At 44.2% G+C, this 17994-nt stretch overlaps 1 protein-coding gene across 1 annotated transcript in view; it reads left to right on the top strand.

The window, feature by feature from the left end:
• LOC130086990 (uncharacterized) overlaps positions 1-17994 on the top strand; it is a 147590-nt gene that overhangs the window by 73645 nt on the left and 55951 nt on the right. The window contains exon 5 of the mRNA XM_056253192.1: positions 7451-7484. Coding sequence (XP_056109167.1) covers positions 7451-7484 — 34 coding nt within the window. The remainder of the gene's footprint in view (positions 1-7450; positions 7485-17994) is intronic.

Consider the following 17994-nt stretch of genomic DNA (forward strand, 5'->3'; position numbering starts at 1 on the left):
TAAATATAAATAAACAGAAAACAAAATCAAAACTCTGATACCTGAAACTTGCAGATAATTTCAGCAATAAAAGTTTTACAAGTTCTCAGATCATCCAGAAAAGTTGAAGTTGACACAATGTGAATATGTTTTTAATGTGTGTTTCTAGATTGATCCAGAAGTGACTGTTAAAGTCTCTCATATTTACAGTCTTAAATCACACACTGTGTCAAATATGAAACAATGTGAAGAAAAGCTCGAGGGTTTGAACGTTTCTCAGAATTTAAGACAAATATTAGAAAAAATCTAATTATTCTTGCAATAATCAAATCATTTATTTTATGGTATAATTAATCTATATAAAGCTCCATACAAAATTAATTTATAAATATTAAATGTTTGATGTTTTTCATGTCATGTGACCATCAACCGACATCAGAGAACCGTGATCATGTGATTGTGTGTTTAATTATTGAAATTAACTTTAAACCTAAAGTAAAACCTTTAAAGTGTGTGTGTAGTTCACTGTGATGTGTTGAAGTGTTCACTGAAATATAATAATAAACTTAGTTGCCAAGGCAACATGTTTAGTTTATGTTGAAGTAAAACTGTATGCATGTTAAATAAAAATTAATAAAACTAGGCATATATTTAGAAGTATATAAAAAAGACTAAATTAAAATAAATATTATTCCAAAAAATGATTAACAACTATAAGAGTATATTAATGGTATAAAACAAGACTAGCACAATCTTTTCACTCAAAATATAAATTGATTAAATAATGGTAATTTATAACAATGAAATAATTTTGTTAAAATGTTGCATTTATTCAAATTCTGTAATTAAAAGCAACAGTAAAAACGATATTCTTACAGCACAAACATGCACACGTGACATTTCAGATTCTGAGTTCTAATGAACCAAATAAACAGCTCTGCCTGAATCACAATACAAACGTTGTTTTGAAGCAAAATATTGTGTATGAATCTTTATACACTTCGCACATTGTCGTATGTAAATGCAGTACATTGATAACAAGTCAAGTAGAAACTGACAGTACAAGATGTGTAGTGCAAATATTCTTCACATTTGTGCGTTTAGAACATTTGTAAATGAAATAAAGATGTTGACTGTCCTGAGAACTCATGTCGGTTTGTCTTAAAGGTTTCAGTTGTCACAGTGTATATACTAGTGTTAAAGGCTGATTTGAGTGTTTCAATCTCCCTAAATATCACACAAGATTTGTTCTATGGATGTATTAAGTGTTTAAGTGAATAATAATGAAGTAACTACAGTGAATAAGCGCCAGTGTTTCCTTCATAATGAGTCTCTATCAGAATCTGCACTGCAGAAACACTGAAGTCCTTCTCGACCTTCCAAATCCATCGTCTCAAACAAGGCTCTTATTATAATAAGCATGAGAAATGATAAATGTTAATCTATTCCAGGTTTATAAGCTGAAACTGTCAGATAATGTTAATCTAAATGTCCTAAATTATATGTGCTATATGTGCAGGTTGGCTGAAGTGTGTTTTTGCTGATTCATGTCTATGAGAATAATGTTGCAGATACTCAATGATCCTGTTGGGATTCTCTCAGGTCACATGAGATTTCTCCGTCTGTAAGGAAACATATGAATTACAGAAGATTAAAGAGAGAAATACGCAGGTGTTTCAGTAAGTCAGGAATTCTATCATAGCAATTAAGATTCAGTCTGGAATGTTTATTTCCCATCAAGATGATTTTGATGATTTTGGCAATATATGTTTGCTGTGTTACGATCTGTTTCAGGTCTAGGGGCAGGAGAGGAAAGGAAGGAAACACACGTTGCGAGGAGAGAGTGAGAGAGAACTCCCGTCTCCAGGTCCCAGGACAAACACAAACTACAAAGACACCAGTTTGTAAAGTAAAAAGATTTAACAAGTTTTATTTTCACATAATCAATGGGATATATAAAGATAGAACTTCTGGAGGGGAAACGGCCAATATAACAAACAAAATAAATTCTTACTAAGTTTTTATTTATTTAAATAACTTGCCTAGCTTCAAAAGAAATCAAAATACTTCCCTTACTTGCTCTCTATATAATACAGGAGAAAACACGAATTCTCAAATAAAATGGCATCCAGCTCCCTACAAATTATCCCAGTAAAGACACAACCAAACAGTGTATTAACTTAAAAGAAACACCCCAGTTAACTAAAAACCATAGACTGTAAAAAATATGGACAAAGCGTCTGTGACGTCACCCATAGACTTTCTGAAGAACGGTTTTGAGGCCGTTTATGGGGGGTATGGGCGGCGCCATCTTGGAAAATCTTGGGAATAAAGGATACAGAGGTGGTATGATGTGTTGTGTCAGATCATGGCCTAGACGTCAAATTTCAGGAATTCCACTCGGCGCAGCCCGTTATCAGCTGTCAATCAAGCTGTCAATCAAGCTGTCAATCAAAATGAACCACGCCCTTATTTGTCATACATTTTATATCTAAATACGATCTAAACTAACGAGTTAGAAAAAAATTCACCCCCCTCACAGTTGTCATGCACTCGAAACCTATTGATAAATACAATAAAAGTCCATGGGACCAACCTGTAAAAACATGAATTTATGCTGTGAAAACGGACATTTTAACATGGGGGTCTATGGAGATTTGCTCCCTTTTGGGACCTGCCCCTAGCGGATTTTAGATGTATTGCAGTTTTTCGCACTTCCGGGTAGGCTTCATTTTTCAGATTAGAATGTTGCCGCTTGGTCCCAACCCGCGCTGTCAACTATAACTATAGCTTCAAAAGAAATCATAAAGACTTCCCTTAATTCCTCTCTATATATAACACAGGAGAAAGCTCTAATTCTCAAATAAAATGGCATCCACCTCCCTACAAATTATCCCAATAAAGAAACAACCAAACAGTGTATTAACTTAAAAGAAACACACCAGTTAACTAAAAACACAAGGTTACCAAAGTCACATAGAAGTTAGCACACAGCAAACACTTTAAGTGTTCACTTAATCACTACATCTGACTCCACAAACACAATGAACCCAACAAGTCCTGGGACCGGAAGATGACAGTCTCTCAGAGGAAAGCTCAACTCTCTGTGGGTCTGCATTTACTGCAAGTCTTAATGCACAGATCCGATCTTTTGACCATATCCAATTGCTATTAAAATGATTTACATAATTCATGTTGGGTGATACGCGAGTGAGAAACCTAGTGAAACTTGTTGTGTTAATTACAGTGAAGTTATCACCTCATTGCTGAGAAATATAATGTAGGTTTCAGTATGAAGCTGTATTATTTAAGTCACGGGCAGAAGTTGAAAACCAGCTCCTGAATGTTTCTGTGTAAAGTTCCCATCTCAATAAAAAGCTGTGAGCGAGCGCAGGCACGTCTGCCTCATAATACAACATTAAAGGGGTGGATGATTATGATTTCACTTTTCAAACTTTAGTTTGTGTGTAGCTGTTTGAGCATAAACAACATCTGCAAAGTTACAACGCTCAAAGTTCAACGCAAAGGGAGATATTTGCTTTTAAATAAATTGTTTTTTAACGATTACAACAAACGGCTGGTAGGGACTACACAACATTCCTCCCGGGTTAGTGACATCACCAACCCTAATATTTACATGAACCCCGCCCCCGGGAACGCGATTTATAGATTACCAAGACAGAATATGCAAATCAATGACTAGAAGATAGTTAACACATCAGCTACATAATATCATCAACTAACCCTTCAGAAATGTCCATTTTCAGTGCATGTCTGTGTGAGGTACTGAAGCTCCGCCCTCTGTGCTAGAAGCAGCAGCTCATTTGCATTTAAAGGAACAGACACAAAACGGTGCGTTTTGGCTCACCCTCAAAAAGTGATAATTTGACATGCTATATAAAAATATGTGGGATATTTTGAGCTAAAACTTCACATACACACTCTGGGGACATCAAAGACATATTTCACATCTTGTGAAAAGGGCATTATACCACCCCTTTAAAAAACTATCTTTGTGAATAAACGTTTCGTCCTCGACTGGTGGTGGCTTGGAATTCAAAGGGGAATCGGATATGCGTGTTTAGACGTAGGTCGGATGTCCAGATATCGTGTATCTGATTTACAACCACATTTGGAAGTAGCTCAGATTGGATGCGAAAAAATTGGATTTTTGTGTTTACACGTGTGCAACAAGTCCGATCTGTCAGATTGGATTTGTTGTGCCAATATAAACGCAGCCTGAATAAATGACTTGAATGAAGCTACACCACACATAGGCTACTATGCACGTCTGCACAGTGAAATCAAACAGTTTTTCAAATTTAGCTTGTATATTTTACCTTGGAATTTCAACAGACGCTGGGCTTGTTTTCCACATTGTCTCCTTTGAAAAAAAAAAAATCACACAGAGACAATTAAACACAAATTTGGCATAATAAAGACAATATTTTATGCTCACTATAATATCTATATGTAGTAGGCTACTTGCCGTCCCCGAAGCCCAAGCAATGAGAGAAATCACGCCAGTCTTCACTGCCACGAAAAACACAGACGTGTACTCCTGCAGCTGAAGGCGGACCTGAATCTGAAACACAAGAGTCTTTAAAGCCGAGAACTATAACGAGAACGATAAAGATACAGCTAGATTTTTTTCCAGCTGATGAACGATTAAAACTTGACAGCCAATCAAAATCCATCCTGCTTTAAAGAGACGACAAAACAGCATTTAATAAACGACGATATTCCTCTGGTCTGCACGCTAATATAGTTCCCTATCAAGGGAACTCGAGCTGCGTCAAACGCTGTGGGAACGCCCCTGCGTTGTGCGTCATGAAGCACGTATGGAATCAGCCCAATAGAGAGATGAAACGTCATAGGCGGGTGACGTCATCGACCAGGAAACTATAAAAGCACCCCAAAAGCACAAGCGCATCAGCTTCTGTGCCTTCAGTCGCGCTTTATGTGAATCTGTCCCTGTGTGATATTGTCTGTCTTACATACTCTGCACCACACAAACAATTTATATATATATATTGAGAGAATGGCGAACGAACAGCAATTTAATAAGTGTGTTCCTCCCTGCCCGCGCTATCTAACGGGTGGGGATACACACGTTCTGTGTGTTGCTTGTTTGGGAGTGCAGCATGCCTAGTCAGCTCTCGAGGGAGCTGACTGTGAGCATTGCGAGCGTCTGCCCTTAAGGACGCTCCGCACTCGCCGGGCGCTCTTTGATGAGAGCGGTTCAGTGCGCGCTCCCCGCGGTTCGGGTCCCGCTTCTGTTGAGGCAGAGCGGCGGCGCTTAACGTGGGGATCGCAGATGGATCTCTCAGCGGGGGTTGAGACGGGCGCTGCCTTATCTCTCCCTTCACCTGTGAGATCCAGTGCCTCAGTCTCGGGTTCGGAAGCACGCGCTGCGGTTTCTTCCGCTCGAGCTGAGGCACAAACACTGCAACTATCCAGTTCTGAGGAGCTGGATGTTGTTAGTATTGAGGGAGAGGTGGAGGATTCGCCACCCCACACTCCCGAATGTGATGAGTTAATGGAGGTTTTATCAAGAGCTGTAGAAAAACTCAGTATCGAGTGGCCAGTGGCTAGACAGGAGTCTGTTTCTAAATCTAAATTAGATGAGAGATTTTTGCCGTCACGTGTGCAGCCTCCACGTCGGTGTCTGCCGTTTTTCCACGATCTCCACACTGAGGTGTCGAGATCGTGGAGAAAACCGGTTTCATATAGAGTGTTTAGTCCCCAGACTTCGACATATTCAAATATTATGGGGGCTAAGGCTTATGGTTATGGGGCTTTGCCTCGTGTGGAAGAGACGCTTGCGAGTCATCTCTCCCCCGAGGCAGCGTCATCTTTTAAGACACCGGCATTACCCACCAAGCCTTTAAGAAATACCTCGGCTTTGGTGGGTAAAGCGTATTCGGCGGCGGGTCAGGCTGCGTCATGCCTGCATACTATGTCAATCTTGCAGGCATACCAGGCTGATCTGCTTAAGGACGTGAGTGAGAGTGAGGAGGTCAGTTCTGAGATAGTTCGCGAACTTCGTCAGGCTGCTGATTTATCCCTGCGTGCCACCAGAGAATCAGCCAAGTTAATGGGTCGTTCTATGGCAGCTCTGGTGGCCGCAGAAAGACATTTATGGTTAAATCAGACAAACATAAAAGAGAAAGAAAAATCTTTTCTTTTAGACGCTCCTCTCTCTCCCCTGGGTTTGTTTGGTGATGCTGTGAATTCAGTTATTGATAAATTCCAGGAGGAGAAGAAACAAGCGGCAGCTTTTAAGAAGTTTCTTCCCTTGAAAGTTCACGTCCCTGGGGCTGCTGGGCGGGAGCAGCCTCGGCCGACTACGAGCTCATCACATAGGGCGCAGCAGAAGCAGAGTGTCGCGTCTCGTGCTCCCCCTGCTGGACAGTGGGCTCAGCCGCGGCACTCTCAGCCAAAGCCTTCTGGCAATAGACCTGATCTGAGGACAGTTATATTGGCCAAGAAGGCTTCGGCTAAGAAGAAGTCCTGACGCCGAGGCGTTCAGGATACTGAGGGTGGTCCCCACCGAGGCGGAAAGGTGTTCACCTCTTTTTACGGTGCCCATTCTTCCTCGGTGCCCTCAGGGGCCCGTTCTGCCAACCCTGCCTTTATGCCGGGGCGCAGACGGTCCCAGCGAGTGCTTTCCCGAGGGACGCTCGCTCCCTCTGAGGAGGGTCTCAGAGCAGTTAAGCCAGTCGTTCCCTGCCGGTGCGCCGTTACAGGGCGCTGTGTTTGCTGCTCAAGTTACACCATAGGCCAGTCTCGAGAGACTGGTACCCTTAGTAGTTTTTTTGGCAGAGTGGAAAAGCCTTCCAAAAATATCTCATTGGGTCCTGCAGACAGTAGAAAAGGGTTATGCTATCCAATTCAGGTGTCGTCCACCAAAGTTCAGAGGGGTTCTTCACACTGTGGTGGGCCCCGAGCAGGCTCTGGTAATGGAACAAGAGGTGAAAACACTCCTTCAAAAGGAGGCTATAGAACGGGTTCCTCCTCCCAGTCTGGAGTCAGGTTATTACAGCCGATATTTCATCGTTCCAAAGAAGGATGGGGGGTTGCGTCCAATTTTAGACCTGCGCCTGTTGAATCGCTCGGTAGGGAAGCTAAAATTCAAGATGCTCACTATCAAGCAGATCGTGTCTCAAATCAGATCCGAGGACTGGTTTGTCACGATAGACCTAAAGGACGCATACTTCCACGTTTCCATCCTTCCACAACACAGGAAGTTCCTGAGGTTCGCCTTCGGGGGCGAGGCATACCAATACAAGGTACTTCCGTTTGGCCTAGCCTTATCTCCCCGCACTTTCACGAAATGCATGGATGCAGCACTAGTGCCTCTGAGGCTTCAGGGCATTCGTATTCTCAATTATATCGACGATTGGTTGATTTTAGCTCAGACGGAGCAGATGGCGGTTCGGCATCGAGATGTCGTCCTCGCTCATATCAGAAAGTTGGGGTTGAGGCTGAACGCAAAGAAAAGTGTGTTATCTCCTTCTCAGAAGACCACTTTTCTGGGTGTCGTTTGGGATTCGGTTTCGATGAGGGCGCGACTCTCTCCGACTCGCATCGCTTCGATTCTCTCAGCTGTGAAACAAGTAAAGCTAGGCCAGCTACTCACTGTGAAGCAGTTTCAGAGACTGTTGGGTCTGATGGCAGCAGCGTCCAACGTTATACCTTGCGGCCTGTTGTACATGAGACCGCTACAGTGGTGGCTCAGGACCAAGGGGTTCTCCCCGAGGGGAAATCCGCTCCGCACGATCAAAGTCACGCGGCGCTGCCTTCGTGCTCTGGTCATGTGGAAAGAAACTTGGTTCCTATCCAAAGGTCCTGTGCTGGGGGCTCTTTGTCGTCGAGTAACGCTAGCGACAGATGCTTCCCTCACAGGGTGGGGGGCGGTCATGAGTGGTCGTCCAGCCCAGGGTCTGTGGCAGGACCACCATCTTTTGTGGCATATAAATTGTCTGGAGATGTTGGCTGTGTTTCAGGCTCTGAAGCACTTCCTAGCAGACCTCAGAGGTCATCATGTGTTAGTCCAGTCAGACAACACGTCGGTGGTTTCTTATATCAATCATCAAGGGGGCCTGCGGTCTCGCCGGCTTTACAAGCTGGCCCGTCAGATCCTCCTGTGGTCCCAGGGGAAGCTACTATCTCTGAGAGCAATGTATCTTCCCGGATATTTGAATATGGTGGCGGACTCCCTGTCGAGGCAGGGGCCGAGGCCGGGGGAATGGAGACTCCACCCCGAGGTGGTGGAGCTCCTTTGGTTGAGTTTCGGTCGCGCCGAGGTGGACCTGTTCGCTTCTATGGAGACCACGCATTGTCATCTGTGGTTCTCCATCAGTCCTCCAGCCCCTCTGGGGTTGGACGCTATGGTACAGCCGTGGCCGAGGTCACGCCTGTACGCCTTTCCCCCGATTGCTCTGCTACCAGGAGTTCTGGAGAGGGTTCGCCGGGACGGGGTCAGCCTACTATTAGTAGCCCCGTTCTGGCCGGCCCGAGTATGGTTCGCGGACCTGATTTCTCTCCTGGACGGCTCTCCTTTGGAGCTCCCGGTCAGGAGGGATCTACTCTCTCAGGTGGGCGGTACGATATTTCACCCCCGCCCAGAATTGTGGAAACTGTGGGCTTGGCCTCTGAGGGGGCCCAGCTCATAGATTCTGGTCTCTCAACCGAGGTTGTTGAGACCATTCTTCACTCCAGAGCTCCATCCACGAGGAAGCTTTATGCCTTGAAGTGGAAACTTTTCACTTCTTGGTGTGGAGAACACCTGCAGGACCCAGTTAACTGCCCAGTGGGTGCAGTGCTGGAATTCCTGCAGGAGCGTTTCTCCACAGGGTTATCCCCCTCCACACTAAAGGTGTATGTGGCGGCACTGGCTGCTTACCACGTCCCTTTCAGTGGAGTTTCTCTTGGGAGACACCCGCTTATAACTCGTTTCCTTCGTGGCACTTTGAGGCTGAGGCCAGCAGTACGTACGAGGGTGCCGTCCTGGGATCTGGCCATTGTATTAGAAGGTCTTTCCCTAGCTCCTTTTGAACCTATCGAAGAAGTTCCTGAGAAGTTTTTTACTCTTAAAACTATCCTTTTGCTTGCTGTCTCCTCGCTTAAAAGGATCGGAGATTTGCAGGCTCTGTCGGTTTCACCCTCGTGCCTGGAATTTTCTCCCGGCATGGTTAAGGCTTTTCTGCATCCTAGACCGGGGTACGTTCCTAAGGTCCCTACTAATGTTGTTAGACCTACGGTTCTGCAGGCTTTCTGTCCTCCTCCATTTATGTCATCGGACCAGGAGAAACTTAATTTACTCTGCCCTGTTAGGGCGTTAGACGCTTATGTCCACAGAACTGCCCTGTGGAGGAAATCAGAACAACTATTTGTATGTTTCGGGCCACCCAGGAAAGGGTGCCCTGCGTCTAAACAGAGAATGAGCAAGTGGGTGGTCGAGGCTATCTCGCTCGCTTATCAGTCGGCTGGTCAGCCTTCACCTTTGGCTGTTCGAGCCCACTCTACCAAGAGTATGGCTGCTTCCAAAGCTTTATTGTCGGGAGTTTCCCTCAGTGATGTTTGTGATGCGGCTGGATGGTCTTCACCGCATACTTTTATTAAGTTCTATGACCTAGACTTAAGTTCTACTCCTGGGGCACAGGTGTTATCGTCCTCTGTGCGCTAGTTCTCACATGGCGGTCATTTGGTCCTATGGCGACGTGGGTATTCGCGTTCCCGCGTTTGACGCAGCTCGAGTTCCCTTGATAGGGAACGTCTCGGTTACGTATGTAACCCTAGTTCCCTGATAGGGAACGAGACGCTGCGTCTTTCTGCCATACTCCCGGCACTCCCGTTAGCGCTTCCTTCAGGCCTATCAGAAGCTGATGCGCTTGTGCTTTTGGGGTGCTTTTATAGTTTCCTGGTCGATGACGTCACCCGCCTATGACGTTTCATCTCTCTATTGGGCTGATTCCATACGTGCTTCATGACGCACAATGCAGGGGCGTTCCCACAGCGTTTGACGCAGCGTCTCGTTCCCTATCAGGGAACTAGGGTTACATACGTAACCGAGACGTTATCATTTATTATTATAATTCATATTATAATTAATATTAATATGTATGCACGTCCATTTTTTAAGCCTGCCCTCTATTATTATTATTTTTTCTGTGAAAGGGCCTTTAGTGTGAGTGAATTTGTCAGTGTAATTCATAATGAATTGCAAGTAGAATAGACTTTATGAAAACTCACCTCCGATTCACAAATGCTTCATAAATCGCAGATTTGATCATTTATGTATTCCAATTATTCTAAAGATTAAATGAGACTCACCAGTGACAGAAACACTGAAGCTCCTCATGATGCTGAATCTGCTGCTGATGATCTCCAGTGTGTATTCTCCACAGTCTGTGTTTCTGGTGTGTGTGATGGTCAGAGATCCAGTTTGAGGAACCAGCTTCAGTCTGTGTCTGAATCTCTCTTCACACTGAACATCTGTACAGATCTGACTCTGATCTCCAGTGATTTCTGCGAGGAGAGTGTCATTAAAATACCATTTCTTTTTTTACACCAGGATCTAAAGTGACAGGTTCTCCCTCCTCTACGGACTTTCTCTTCATTTCATCTCGTTGAGCAGCAGGAACACCTGAAACACAAACCAACAGATGCTGGAGGATTAACTGAGAAAATAATATGAAATTCTTGAATCTTGAAGAATTAAGTAGAAACAAATTAACCGCAAAATTAATTACGAATATTCTTGACTTAGTATTATGTCAAATGTAATAGTACAATAAGTACTGTAAGACCCGACCATTTGCCTATCTTCCTTTGTGTGCCAGTTTCTCTAAACTTCTAAAAATCGTATTTCCTTTTGTTTTACTTATTTGGAAATGAGACATTTGTACCACTCACTCTGAGACATTTTAAATTATACCAAACATAACAGTCAATGATAATCATTCACATTAAACCATATCTATTCTTGTGTGAGTTTTAGGTGTCCCTGAGAGAGGGGAAGAGGGAGAAGTCGAATGTTAATTTCCAGAAAGGTCCTTTGTCTCATAGACCAGTGGCCAGGTCTGTCTCTTCAAACAGTTTTTCCCAATCTTACAGTACAAAGCATTAGGCTACTATATTGAAATATACCTTTCTGCATTACAACATTCCAAAATAAGCACATTATAAATGTAAACTATTTATAATGATTTGCAAACACTTGCGATCTTTATACGAGATAAACTGACCGACTACTAGTGACACCATTATCTTCAGTTTAAGTTTAAGGACTTTTATTTTGTTTCTCTTCAGTTTCCTGTTTCCTTTTGTCTAGTTTCCCGCCTCTAATCAGTTGTCATGGACATTCATTTAACAAGCACACCTGTCGTATTCAGTTCATTATCTGTTTATTTAAGTTCCTCCTAGTATTCGGTTCCTTGTCCGGTATTGTTCATGTGTTTGTGCTTGTATGCGGTCTTGAATCATTGTGGATTACTTGAGTTTACTTTGTGTTAATAAAAAAAAACTTATATTTGAATCTTCTTCATCGTCTTTGGACTCATCAACAAGTTCACATTTTTATTAACATCAAATCCTTATTGGTGAACTAAACACAATGAGTATGAAATAATAGATGCATTTCAACAGGTGATAAAAAAAATGGTATGAACAGAACAAAATTGTTGGACCATCAGCAATTCTGTTCTGTTCTTTATTGTGTTCTCTGCTATAATAAACACAATGATGTGATTTAAACATAACCTGCTTTCAAACATAATAACTCACCATGAACAGAAACTTTGAAGATTGTTTCAGTGTCGCTGCCGTTGATGATCTCTAGTTTATATTCTCCATGGTGTGTGATTGTGATGTTCATGATGGTCAGAGATCCAGTCTGATGATCCAGCTTCAGTCTGTCTCTGAATCTCTCATTACCTTCATTACACTGAACATCTGTACAGATATCACTGAGATCTCCAGTGATGTGAGCGATGAGAGCGATGCGAGTCTCATGAAAATACCATTTAATATTTTCTTGTTGGTTGGTTTGAACACCAGTGTATAGAGTGACTGAATCTCCCTCCTTCACTGACACTTCTTCTGTACCAGCACCAGACACACCTGAAGAAGAAATGAACAGAAAATTATAAGTCATATCTATGACAGACATGAGTAGGAAACTATACAACAGGAAAGTGCTGTGGATGTTTCTCTACAGATCAAACAAGCAGCATAAAAACACACATTCACTCATCAGAAAAACGTACATATTATATCATAGGTTATAACATGTTTATTGTACATCGTAATATACACTACAGCACATGTCTCGATTCATATATTGCATATTTGCATTCACACAACCAAGATCATTGTATACTTCCATACAACAGGATGACTATCAAAGGAGCGGAATATAAATGTCACAGTGTCTGGTTTATGTTCCCTGGTGTCCACTAGAGGTCCTCTTTCCTCACGGTGTCATTCACGTTTGGAACTGCATTCCCCACAATCCTTGTCTGCGCTCATCACTGTTCATTGCACTCAGCTGTTCCCCATCATGATTGTCTTGTTCTGTGTATAAATACCCTGCCTGTTTAGTGTTTGTTACGGAGTCCTTGTTTAATGTCATCACACTTCTGTGCCTACGTTTCCTGAGTCTCGTTTTGTGTTTATGTTGGATTGCCTTTTTTGATCTTGACCCTTGCCTGGACTGTTTGTGAGTACGGATTACCCCTTAATAAACATTACTGCTATTGGATCTCTCTCTCCTGTGTGTGTGATCGTGACAGAAGGACTCCGTCACAAAGAGATCCAGCATGATGGGGTTCCGTATCCTCCCTCCTACCACGGAGAAAGAGAGGAGGGGCCGTGTCCAAAATTTGATGAGCTTTCGTCAGCAATGCCTGCCGGTGGGTTGCATTGCCCAGTCATTTTGGACGCTCTCGAGGGGAATGGGATACAGTGAGGCAGCATTAAAGGACATTTTTAATACCTGTCTTGATGACCCATTGCCGGGGTGGGAAATGAAGGGTCTGGAAGTCTTGGACTTTTGGAGTTTTACCAGATACCTTGAGCATCGGAGTCAGTGGGATGTGTTGGAGCCTCACCATGCCGACACCGTCCCGAGTCCGGTGGTCCCAAATCCGGGGGTCCCGAGTCCGGTGGTCCGGAGGAGGAGGAAGAAAGAGACGTCTACCGTCACTTCTGCCGATTCAGAGACTGTTCACGCTCCATCTGCCCAGCCAGAGACTGTTCACGTCACGTCTGCCCAGCCAGAGACTGTTCACGTCACGTCTGCCCAGCCAGAGACTGTTCACGTCACGTCTGCCCAGCCAGAGACTGTTCACGTCCCGTCTGCCCAGCTAGAGACTGTTCACGTCCCGTCTGCCCAGTCAGAGACTGTTCACGTCCCGTCTGCCCAGTCAGAGACTGTTCACGTTCCGTCTGCCCAGTCAGAGACTGTTCACGTTCCGTCTGCCCAGTCAGAGACTGTTCACGTTCCGTCTGCCCAGTCAGAGACTGTTCACGTTCCGTCTGCCCAGTCAGAGACTGTTCACGTTCCGTCTGCCCAGTCAGAGACTGTTCACGTTCCGTCTGCCTTCATGGACCTGGACCACCTGGAGCGTCTGGCTCAGATCCTGGACATGCCCGTGTCTGCTATTCCAGAGCCGTTGCCCGTTCCAGAGCCGGAGCCGGAGCCAGTGACCGTTCCAGAGCCGGAGCCAGTGCCCGTTCCAGAGCCAGAGCCGGAGCCCGTTCCAGAGCCCGTTCCAGAGCCCGTTCCAGAGCCGGAGCCAGTGTCTGTTCCTGAGCCGGAGCCAGTGTCTGTTCCTGAGCCGGAGCCAGTGCCTGCTGTTCGAGAGCCGGAGCCAGTGCCTGCTGTTCGAGAGCCGGAGCCAGTGCCTGCTGTTCGAGAGCCGGAGCCAGTGCCTGCTGTTCGGGAGCCGGAGCCAGGGCCTGCTGTTCGGGAGCCGGAGCCAGTGCCTGCTGTTCGGGAGCCGGAGCCAGTGCCTGCTGTTCGAGAGCCGGAGCCAGTGCCGTCTGTTCCAGAGCCTCTGCTATGGCCGCCCGAGGGGTCTTCACCGCCCGAGGGGTCTTCACCGCCCTGGCCGCCGCCCTGGCCGCCCGAGGGGTCTTCGCCGCCCTGGCCGCCCGAGGGGTCTTCGCCGCCCTGGCCGCCCGAGGGGTCTTCGCCGCCCTGGCCGCCCGAGGGGTCTTCGCCGCCCTGGCCGCCCGAGGGTTCTTCGCCGCCCTGGCCGCCCGAGGGTTCTTCACCGCCCTGGCCGCCCGAGGGTTCTTCACCGCCCTGGCCGCCCGAGGGTTCTTCGCCGCCCTGGCCGCCCGAGGGGTCGTCTGCTTCGCCCTGGCCACCCGATGGACTGTCCGCTTCGCCCGGGCAGCCGGATGAACTGACCGCTTCGCCCGGGCAGCCGGATGAACTGACCGCTTCGCCCTGGTCACCGGCTAAATCGTTATTTCCCGTTTTTGTTCCCCTACATGGACCTGGCCCACCATCCCTCCCCCTGATCCTCCGCCATTCCACCTCCCTCCTGAACTCTTGTGTTGTGTGTTAGTTGTCTTGGAGCGTCTGGTAGCCGCTCCGTAGAGGGGGGGTCATGTCACAGTGTCTGGTTTATGTTCCCTGGTGTCCACTAGAGGTCCTCTTTCCTCACGGTGTCATTCACGTTTGGAACTGCATTCCCCACAATCCTTGTCTGCGCTCATCACTGTTCATTGCACTCAGCTGTTCCCCATCATGATTGTCTTGTTCTGTGTATAAATACCCTGCCTGTTTAGTGTTTGTTACGGAGTCCTTGTTTAATGTCATCACACTTCTGTGCCTACGTTTCCTGAGTCTCGTTTTGTGTTTATGTTGGATTGCCTTTTTGGATCTTGACCCTTGCCTGGACTGTTTGTGAGTACGGATTACCCCTTAATAAACATTACTGCTATTGGATCTCTCTCTCCTGTGTGTGTGATCGTGACAATAAATCTATCGGCACATTATCACTCAAATAATACCATTTCATTCAATTAATGCCATTATATATCAAAGTCTTCAGTTTTGCATGCGTTCATCATCAGACCTGCACACGTCAACTGTACAGCAGAAGTATTCATTCATAATTATATTCTTAACTTCAGTGCACAATGCTTTTTGAAATAATTGCTCGGCCAGACTGGAAAACCAGTTTAACACGTCTTGATCTTGTGTGGTCTCAAGACATCTTCAAACTACTAAATCTTTTACATCTGGTGTAATTATTTCAACATCTGGTTGGCGTGAAATTTACGTCACTACCCTTCTGACTGACAAGCAGTGGCGGACAACAAAATACACATTACATACACAGGATGAAACGAACAACCTGTTACACCAGATTAAATGATGATCATCACCACATTTACTCACACTCACAGGACATTGATTAAATCACGAATGATACCCATCTTGACCAGGGGCGGATCTAGAAAATGATTTATATGGCATGAGGTCTATGAGGGGTGGCAACACTAAAGCAAGCACCCATGCATCGTTTTTGGGGATTTATGGTCTGACATACACAATTGTGTTCACAAATATTGCATTACCACATAAAAATAATCTATACTGTTTAAAATTAAAAAAAATAAACTACAACATTTCAATATCCATCATGGCACCAAGTCAAGATGCTCTATATGAAAAAGACCAACAGATTCTAAATGTTTCTGAGCTTGAGATTACTATAGAGAAGACAAGCTGTTTATTGATATTACATAGGCTGCTTGGATGGCATAAATCACATGTTTAAGTAAGTTAAAGATCAACAAAAAATGATATCCAATCACTGAGACTGGATCAGTTTTGAAAACAGTGTTTGAGTTTCTGTAATTAACAGAGGTGGGAATTGTTATGATATAGGTGAGCCAATAGATGGCGCCATTGAGTTTTTTTTAACTTGGAACGAATAGCCTAAAATGTGTATCTGTCATGTTGATCTTAATTAGAAGAAAAATAATTGAAAAGTTATTGAACATTATTTTGGTTCATTAAAATTTAGCCAAGGCCTACTACCCGTCTGGATCTGGGTCTTGAATAGGTTTGAGCAGGGAACTCTCTAATTTAAAAAAAAAATGTTTTACCGTTGACCTAAAGAAAAATCAAATAATATCTTACCGTGCATAAGGAATGCAGAAACCGCGAACAAATAAACGAAACACTTCTTTGTCTCCATGTTTCCTCTCAAAAGTACGGAGCCCCTAAAGGGACGTGGTGGTGGAATTTTTTTTAGGATGGGAGATTTTTTTTTTTTCAATCTTTTGCGTTCCCTCGCAAAACTTTTGCGTTCCCCCGAGAAACTTTGCGTTCCCTCGCAAAACTTTTGCGTTCCCTCGCAAAGATATTTGCGTTCCCACGCAAAATGTTTGCGTTCCCTCGCAAAGTTATTTGCGTTCCCACGCAAAAGTTTTGCGTTCCCTCGCAAAGATATTTGCGTTCCCACGCAAAACCTAGCTGTTGGCAGCTCGGACAGACACTTCCTGTTTAATGTCCCGCTGGCAGTGTTTCAGAGCTCCGTACGTTAATGGAGCGTTTCATACTTCATAGTGTTTGAACTTGGACTCTAATATAAAGAAATGCGGTCAGTGCTTAACTCAATGTGTTCAGTGAAGTTGGCAATATATTCACATGCTATTCGAACTTCCCGGATCAATATTCTTGAGCTAAACGTTGTTAAAACACAAACGACCCCTATTTACAATCACAGTAACCTAGACAACGAGATACAACCCAATTCTCCTCAAAACGAGCTTTATAATATATAAATGGATCTCTATGAGCACGCAGGCGGCTGAGTCCGAAGGGACCATCTGCAAAGTGCAATATAACCCCAAAAACGACTACAGCATCAACTCATAGTCAAAAATATAAAAATAGTCATTAACTTCAATGTTACAAACCACCCAATTCAGTTTATACATCAATGGTAAACTCACTGGTCATACTGCACTGCTTCTGCACATTTTATATTATATAAAAAAAATATTTAATAACTTCACTGTAACACAACAAATTTAGTTCACACATCAGTGCTCTAATGTTGGTTATACAACACTTAGTTTGGGAAGTAATTGCACATAAAAAAAATAAGTAGGCCTAATTCTTTACACAAATTATATTGGTAGGCTAGCCTACGCAGCTAACATAATAGTTACAACCATAGCTTTTGCATTATATTTGCTTACTGAATTTGATGGCATTACACTGTAGCCTATAACAGTGTGAAGTTACTGAATATTTTTTCTAAAAAGGGTAAAGTTATTGGAACTGAATTTGGTGACAGTAGCCTACATTGTATCACAGTGAAGCTATTGAATATGTTAAATCATATAAAATGTGCAGAAGGGTTTTGGGATTTGCACTTTGCAGACGGTCCCTTATTCGGACTTGTCTCACCGGTTAAAGACATTTATATTATAAAGCTCGTTTTGAGGAGAATTGGGTTGTATCTCGTTGTCTAGGTTACTGTGATTGTAAATAGGTGTCGTTTGTGTTTTAACAACGTTTAGCTCAAGAATATTGATCCGGGAAGGTCGAATAGCATGTGAATATATTGCCAACTTCACTGAACACATTGAGTTAAGCACTGACCGCATTTCTTTATTTGAGTCCAAGTTCAAACACTATGAAACGCTCCATTAACGTACGGAGCTCTGAAGCACTGCCAGCGGGACATTAAACAGGAAGTGTCTGTCCGAGCTGCCAACAGGTTTTGCGTGGGAACGCAAATATCTTTGCGAGGGAACGCAAAACTTTTGCGTGGGAACGCAAATAACTTTGCGAGGGAACGCAAATATTTTGCGTGGGAACGCAAATATCTTTGCGAGGGAACGCAAAAGTTTTGCGAGGGAACGCAAAGTTTCTCGGGGGAACGCAAACGTTTTGCGAGGGAACGCAAAAGATTGAAAAAAAAAAAAAAATCTCCCATCCTAAAAAAAATTCCACCACCACGTCCCTTTAGGGGC

Source organism: Rhinichthys klamathensis, unplaced genomic scaffold (assembly GCF_029890125.1).
Source record: "Rhinichthys klamathensis goyatoka isolate OS25496 unplaced genomic scaffold, OSU_Roscu_1.1 h1tg000103l_1, whole genome shotgun sequence".
Taxonomy (NCBI): domain Eukaryota; kingdom Metazoa; phylum Chordata; class Actinopteri; order Cypriniformes; family Leuciscidae; genus Rhinichthys; species Rhinichthys klamathensis.